The sequence below is a fragment of the Rhea americana genome, unplaced genomic scaffold (genome assembly GCF_003343005.1).
Source record: "Rhea americana isolate MKP2758 unplaced genomic scaffold, rheAme1 scaffold_192, whole genome shotgun sequence".
Taxonomy (NCBI): Eukaryota; Metazoa; Chordata; class Aves; order Rheiformes; family Rheidae; genus Rhea; species Rhea americana.
The window spans coordinates 1,073,931-1,081,744 of record NW_028186061.1 but is presented as its reverse complement, the minus strand read 5'-3'; the positions used below and the strand labels follow the sequence as shown (position 1 = coordinate 1,081,744).

General features: G+C 40.6%; 1 protein-coding gene across 1 annotated transcript in view; it reads right to left on the bottom strand.

The window, feature by feature from the left end:
- Window positions 1–458: 458 nt before the first annotated feature.
- TMIE (transmembrane inner ear) overlaps window positions 459–7,814 on the bottom strand; it is a 39,275-nt gene continuing 31,919 nt past the window's right edge. Inside the window, exons 3-4 of the mRNA XM_085302799.1 lie at window positions 5,629–5,778; window positions 459–766 (exon numbers count right to left, since the gene is read on the bottom strand). Coding sequence (XP_085158925.1) covers window positions 459–766; window positions 5,629–5,778 — 458 coding nt within the window. The remainder of the gene's footprint in view (window positions 767–5,628; window positions 5,779–7,814) is intronic.

Genomic DNA, 7,814 nt, shown 5'->3' with positions numbered 1-7,814 from the left:
TTTAAAATTATCCATGTGCAAGTCTTGTTTAGGAGGAGATGAGTGCTAATTAGTGTTTATCAAAAGCCATGAGGTCCTTAAGAAGAACATATTTTAAATGAACCATGTCCTCTCATTAGTTTAAGTCTTTGTCTCCACGCAATACGATACTTATCAAAAGTCTTGGTTCCCACTCAAGGCTTCAGTTTTCTTGCAGTTGTTGTTATAATGTACACTGTATTTTATTTACAAGCTACTATATAGCCAGACTTTCCTTTGGTGGAGGGATAAAAATAAAAACAAATCAGTGATATGGTCTTTAAAAGATAATAAACCCGTACATCCAGTGGCACTCAGCAGCCTGAATATATGSAGGGAAAATGTCCTATCTGCTCCCTGTGCTTTTCCCACAGCAATTTGACAGTGCCCTGTCCCACCTCAAGCTAGGTGAAGACCGTCAGCACTGCCTTTTAGCAGGGTCACTTCTTCTTTGCTGGGGTTTTGGCATTCCCACCAGCTTTGCCATTAGTTTTGGTGCTTCCTCCTGACTTTGCTCCTTCAGCTTCTTTTTCACCTTTCTTTCCACCACCTTGTTTCTTGTCACCAGCACCCTTTTCTCCTTCTTTCTTCTTGGCCCCATCCTTCTCTTCTTTCTTGGATCCTTCTTTTTGGTCCTTTTCACTTTCCTTCTTCTTGGAGTCTTTGGAGCCATCTTTCTTGCCCTGCGCYTTGTCCACTTTTCCAGATACAGTGGGAACTTCTTCTTTTTTTTCTTCTGTCACCTGAGCTGTATGTGAGATAGAAAAACAAAACAGGAAGGTTGTTAACTTAGGGTGATATTAGCCATGGAGGGGACAAAACTCCCGCTCCCTGCATGCATATCTTGGACAGATAAAAAMCACTTTTACTAGGACTTTGTCCAAATAGCACTTTTGCTCACTGACCAGCAGCTTTTCATATATATATATTTTTTTGAGAAGATAGACTAAAGAGATAAAGTAGAAAGAGTAATTTCAAGAGCTAAGKTGTGTCTCTGTGGGGGAAACTGCCTCTATTGGAAGGAACTGGTTCACGGAGATTATGAGCATAGTCCACAAGCATYTCCCCCAAATGATCTTCAGTGCGGAGCTGTCTCCCAGGAGAAGGAACAGAAACATCYCATGTAATTCAATACAACCTACTTGTTTGTTCTTTTTTGTTTGGTTGGTTGTTTTTCATTTTCTGTATAGGAGAGTGTGTTTCCTCCAGATACGAGTGGACAGTCAGGATTTTGCTGGGAATCTTTGCTCACAGACAAGCCGAAGAGGACTTGCACTGCACAAGGCTGCAGTATAGGCTCTGCTTATGTCCTGGTCCAGACCTGGATCCTGCTACTGTAATTGATGGCATCAGCATACCATGGGCCTATAGCAATTAACCTTGTGCAGATTTGGTTCTGTTTTGTTGTGTTTTAACACACAAACCATAATAAATGTAGGATGCTTATAATGTCTTTATTTSGCCTTCCTGGTGAGAGGAATCACCTTAAAAGTATCATGCCCTGACTCTGCAGGTTTTATTATTCTGAATAAGGATTTAGTAAGAGCAAAATATTCCTTATCTTCCCCTCCCCCCCCTTTTTTTAAATAAAAGTGGATAATTTTCTCAAAAGTATTTCTGAGCTCAAAGCTAGATGCACTGAAGTCACAATTYAAGCTGCAACATGACACTCCAATACAGATCAGATTTCATACATTTCTTATAGAAAGGGTTTTTTTTGCTCAAGACCAGTATGATATAAAGTTGTGCAAAAACATGTGCAAATGTGTCAAGTTTCCCATGACCTCCTTCACTGAAAATCCCCATTACAGAAGTCAGATAGGTGAATAGATAACCACGATACTACAACTTAGTAGTTAATCTCAGCCAAGACGTAGCAACGACCTGTGAGTGATCTCARCAAATGGAGGATGGTGGGTCACCGTTTAGTTTTCTTCAGCTGACATCTGGGCTAAATCAAATTACTTTATGTTTGTCCAGGCTAAGGAAACATGACAGTTACCTGACTCAGGTGGTAATTTGGTAAGGTGTGATCCTTCGGTGAGATGTCTCAGCCCTCRCTTGAAGCCTCTACTATCTAATTCGCTTTAGCAGCCCCGTGTCTCCCACCGCTATAGATTGCTGTAGTGTCACTTTCAGATTGCATCAGTACATTACAGGGGAGAATTAAATCTGAATTTCTTACTTTTGCCTAAAATATTCCCACAGCCTACACACTAATATAAAATGTCATCCTTTGGACTTGGAAACTGGAAATACATTTGAACATTTGAATGAAAAGGGAAAAATGCCAACTCTTCCTTGCAACTGCAGGTGAAATCCTGACATCTTATATGAGATGAAGAGAAAAAAAAATGTATACCTCCTGAATAAAAGCAGTAGGAACCATGTGAACTCACAGAAAAGTCAGCTAAGGCTGTCTGAATCTGGAATACATAAAGGTCTCYCAGGCCATAGACTTAAATGGCACTTTTCCACTCAGAGCAAGGGCCAAGTCCTGTTTGKGTTTCTCACACAAAATGAGAGTTAGAAATGCTTGAAGGAGATAATTATTCACAATRTTTTATGCACTTAACCCTAAAATACATTTTATTTGTGTTCAGAAAAAGGGGTGGCTGTATATGACACTCAAAAAAAGCACATGGAGAGCCATTTGGCAATTAGAAAGTTGTGTCACAGTAAATATGGGAGAAAGTCAAAAAATGCCAAGAAATRAAAGTATATAACCATTATAACGTATTCATCATTAATAGCAATTGACTCAGAAATCCTTAAAGCATTTAATAGCCATTCAGTAGTTGAAATTGTTCATGTCATCTCTCTGGCCTTGACTGCGACTCCAGTGTTTGTCACAGTATAAATATACAAACAGTCAGCAGATACATACCTTATATTGCATTAATATGTAAATCAAGGTGGGCTGCCAAATGCCAGTGGAGTGACATAGCAAAGCATTACACACTGTGCAGGCGTAGAAGAAACCCAGAAGTTTGTATACTTTCTGTTGCAAACGCCTGATAGACAAAGTGAAACTCTTCTGAGGACACAACTCAGACTGACCTCAGAAGGAGGCCARCCTGGTGTGTTTGATCACACAAAGCTTTTGCACCTGACGTTTAGGGGTTAGGAGTTACTAGAGACAAGCAGGCAGTTTTAAGGCACAATTTACCTATTATAGGTTAGCACCCTTACCATGAAAGGAGCCACATCCTTGAGAACCTTTTTCTTTTCACTGTGCATAAAAGCAGTCTAGAGAACTAGTTCTTATGCCGATATCTTCATCTATGTGTATAGTGTGCTTGTGGATAGATAAATCCCGCTTCAGGTATCGGTTCCTTCAGGGTAGCTTAGGTAGACTCTTGTTCTGAGATTTACTTCTCTTTTGCAAAGAACTAGGTAGCTTCAGAGCACATATTCATGAGCCATTCATCCACATCAGCAGCCACTCAGCAACCTGCTATCTGCCAGAGTCCTTCCCCGYAGCATGGCTGACCCATAATTTAAGGTCTCTCACAAGGTCAGAGAGAGTCAGCTACTCAACCCATGCATTTCATGGAGTGGGAGCTTAGGTAGTGTTTATGGTGCAGCTGACTTCTGAAGAACTGTTCTGCCAGGATAATGTGTTCATGAGTCTACGATGCAATATTTTACCATTGTCCAATTAAATCATCAACTCAAAATAACCAGTTTTGAGGTGGAGCCTGTAGGTATGTTTGTGGGATGTGGAAGCTGCTTACAGGGCTTCAAAACATATTAGCTTTCTGGGGCAAAACTGCCATCATCCTTGCCACTTACCTTTTCTGCATCCTTGGGATATTTTCATCCTCATTTTATGGGCTAGATATAAATGGCTAGGCAGAAGAGGATGCAGCAGTAAATGGGTTAATTTGGCTTTCTACTATCTACAGGCATGAGCTGRATCTTCACGCTCCCTGGGCTCCACTGATAGCTGGTCCTTACAGTCTGATATTTCGTCTTTTGGGCAGGAAATTAAAGGATGCAATACTAAACATTTCCATGTGCAAKTGCTCATACAAGTAAGAGTGTATTAACGAGACCTTTGGATGCCTTTTGACTTTGACTTTAAAGTTTAATTTCAACCACTGACTTCCATGGCAGAATTGGAAATGAGACTTGCCCCAGTGTTTCACAAATCTTTAAGGTCTGAACTCAGCAAAGCACATTAACACGAACTTAACCTTGAACTTATCCAGAGGATCAGACTAGGGTARAGGAACTTGTAACAGCTCCGCTAATTGCAATAGGTATATGCAAGTTACTATTATAAGCTAGTTAAGTGTGTTATCAAAAGCCCATATGAAAGGCTTCAGATTTTATGACCTATCTCTTCAAAGACTCTGTGTGTGTTAGTAATTTAAATAGTTACTAGCTACTAAATGGTACTATTCCAGTATGAGTACAAGATTATCTACACTACTAAATTGTGAGATGGTATTGGACTAGGCCAAGTGTTATTCTCCCAAGTATAATTTAAGAGTAGCATGAGTCAGGGATGATTCCCAGTAGGCCATTTGGGTACCTACACTCTGCTTTGTAGGTTAACACAATTTAACAGYATGGGAAAAGTCTTTTTCTTGCAAATTGGGTTCAGTTTCTGAAACTGATCTGGCCATCTTCAGTTTATAGTATAGGTATAGTTAGGTGGTCAAACACCTCCAAAATATTGAGCTGTGTGTAAGTGCCTACCATTAAGCACATATTTCTTTATTTTGCTGATGTAGGCCTAAATTTTACCAATTATGTTTCTCCAGTTTCATAACTATAGTGTCGCTGAGTTAGTGAAAATCCAAGTTTCTATGAAGCTACAGACCACAGGACTTTCAGAGCCAAAGAAAACAGGGGAAAAAAAAAAGACAGAGAGAGAGATCCTGGTAAAAAGGAATTGAAAAAACAGAGGTGAAACAGAGAAAGGGAACTGAGAAGCAGTGAGTCCAAGGCGTGATGGATCTCATTGGAAGCCACAGAAAAGAGAAGCCAAAGAGRCAGACAGACAGGAAGGCAGTCCCCCTAATTTCCTTGCAGGGCCATTTCATCTTCTTCTTTCACCACAGGCAGAGAGTTGAGAGGTCTGGACTGGACATGACCAGAGAGAGTTGGGAGACTTTCAGTAGAGCCTAGGGTACAGAATCAGGAAAGATGAGTGAGAGGAGAGGGGACTAGTCACAGAAATACTCTTGGTCGTCCCTTTGGCCAAGCCATTTATAAGTAAAACGAAACTTTAACAACTCTTTTTCTTCCTACTGACATCCCCCCAGGAACTGGTGGTTCACATGAATCAGATTCTCAGGAAATTTTAAACATGAGCTTCAAAGGAGTGATGCTGATTTGTGCCAATGGAGGAACTAGCTTTTTTTTTTTTTTTAATCTAAATGACTATGCCTGATGCCACAAATTTTGCAGGTTCGGAATAGCGCATGCAAATTGGAGACATTTACAGAATCTGTCCCAYGGCAATATCCTCATGACTGTGTCAAGGGAACCACTCTGATTTATACTAAGGGACAACCTAGCTCTTGCATTTATGCGTACATAAAGCAACCCCAAAAAGAGTGGATGGGTTTTATACATAGATGTGAACATGAGATGTACCTCCAGGAATCTCTGTCAGCTCGTTGAGCGGTGGCACAGTCTCCAGTTTGTCTGCGTATGTCTTGGCCGCTTGCCGTTGAGCGTATCGCGCTTCTATCTCTTTCTTTGTCCGGGGAATCCGGCACTTGAAGATACAGCACAGGGTGATAACTGGGAAAGCAGAGAGAAAAACAAGGGCATTCAATTTAGATCAGCAGAGCTCTGTTTAGCACAAGCTGGCCCAATCATAGTGAATAGACTTTAGCAGGAAGAAAGGAAATTTCAYTGAATTTTCCTCAAGTGGGAGCCATTTACCTTAGTGGAAACACGTGGCTGAGGGATATGGTCACACAGCTTGAAGCAACTGAGTTACCCAAAGATAAAGAAACATTGTTTTTCAKCTGGATGGACTGGGTATGTGCTCTCCACCAAATACAGTGTGAAATGTTCAGTTAAACTATATAGACCATTACTGCACCAAAATACAACACAGTCATTAGTTTTATTTTCATGACCACCTTGTAGATTTGTGAAGTATCATCCTATTTTACAAGGTGGGGGAAAGGGTATGAAAGTACTAAAAGCACAAATTCACTATCACTTTGGAAATGACCGTAGCAATGAAGTTACTATCATCATTTAGCRGTGTGTTACCACTGTTATCATCTGGAGGTTCTTGCAATCACATTTTAGTCTTCCATTTTTGTGYCAGATAGGTCTTGGGGCTGTGGACCTTCACCTGATAAAAATGATGAGGAACTGGGGATGGTAACGTTGTCAAGACCTAGAATTAGAACTAGAACAACAGCTCATCCTATGCCTTAACGGACTTTCATCCAAATCCATTTTGGGCGGGTGTGAAGAGTTGAATCCAGATCTCCTAAATCCCAACTTCATGTTCACAGGCCTGATCAGAGCTGGTTCGTCCACCTACCACCTCCGACAACAACAAAGCTGAAGCTTCAGGGAAAAKGGCAATGAAGCTGTGAAATAAGTAATCATAAAATTAGCTGGTCCATAAGGTCACATATTAAGAAGCATGAGAGCTCATTTTCTTTATGAACTTTTCAGTTGCTTTTTCCTCCTTCAATCCTTTTTCTCTTGCATCCTTAAAGAGTTTGGGGGAGTCTTGTAAATAAAAGCTTAACTTTCAAATCTAGTTAAGTTTTTAACCTCATTTATATAACTTGTGGAACTGGATTTTGCATGAAGAGATGTCATATGATCACTTTTTCATGTTCTGTTTTTCCTTTTAACTGGAGGTCCCCTACTCTGTGTCAATGCTATGAGAAAGGAGCATTTGTCCAACTTTCCCTACATCTCATCAGTTGACTCAGGTTCCCTGGCCCACATATCACCATGAGTGATGTATCAGGCCTTTGAGACTAATTCAGCCTGTACATTTGTGAATGTTTCTCATTAACCAGGAGTAAAAGCTCTATTGCAGAGGGCCTGCACAACATTGGCATCTAGATCTTTTGGTAGTGTAAATTTTCTTCCCTAAACCAGCTTGTTTTGCATCTGTCCAGCCTCTCCTAGGAAAAGGRGGATCATGTTAACCAGGAGCAAGCTCTGCATGACCCCTTCATACCCTGTCTCCCCAAAGAGAAGGAAAGCAGAACTTTTCTTAGTGTTTTAATCAAAATTGGTGTAGTGTTACCAAACAAAGAATAGCAGCTCCTCTATCCCTTTGATGAGTTTTGCTGTCAAAAACATCTCTCTCCTTAAGCAGTTTGCTGCAGAGGCACTGTAGTGGAATCACACATAGGGCAACCTAAAAGCCACAACAGGACAAGACATCTGAAGCTGAAGTGAATTGCCTAAAATAGGATGAAATTGTAACAATTTGTAATTGGGGAAGCAATCAAGATGCTTTTATTCTTGCTCATCTGTGATCCTCAGCAACAAGCTGGGGGTAATGGAGCTTTTACTTGTCTCACAAAAGGAAAGCGAGATGCCTATACAGCACTATTGGCAGTGCAATAGTGGTGGATGGCAGATGGGTAACCTGCCACGTCTGGGAAGTACATGGCTGGCTCTGCCCTGCTCTTCAATGCAGCAGTATTTCACTGTGCACTCACCCACAAACCTGCTACATGGCAAAAAAATAGCAGAACTCTCTTCAGTCTAGGAGAAGGGAAAAGAAAGAAAAAGAAAAAGAAAAAGAAAAAGAAAAAGAAAAAGAAAAAGAAAAAGAAAAAGAAAAA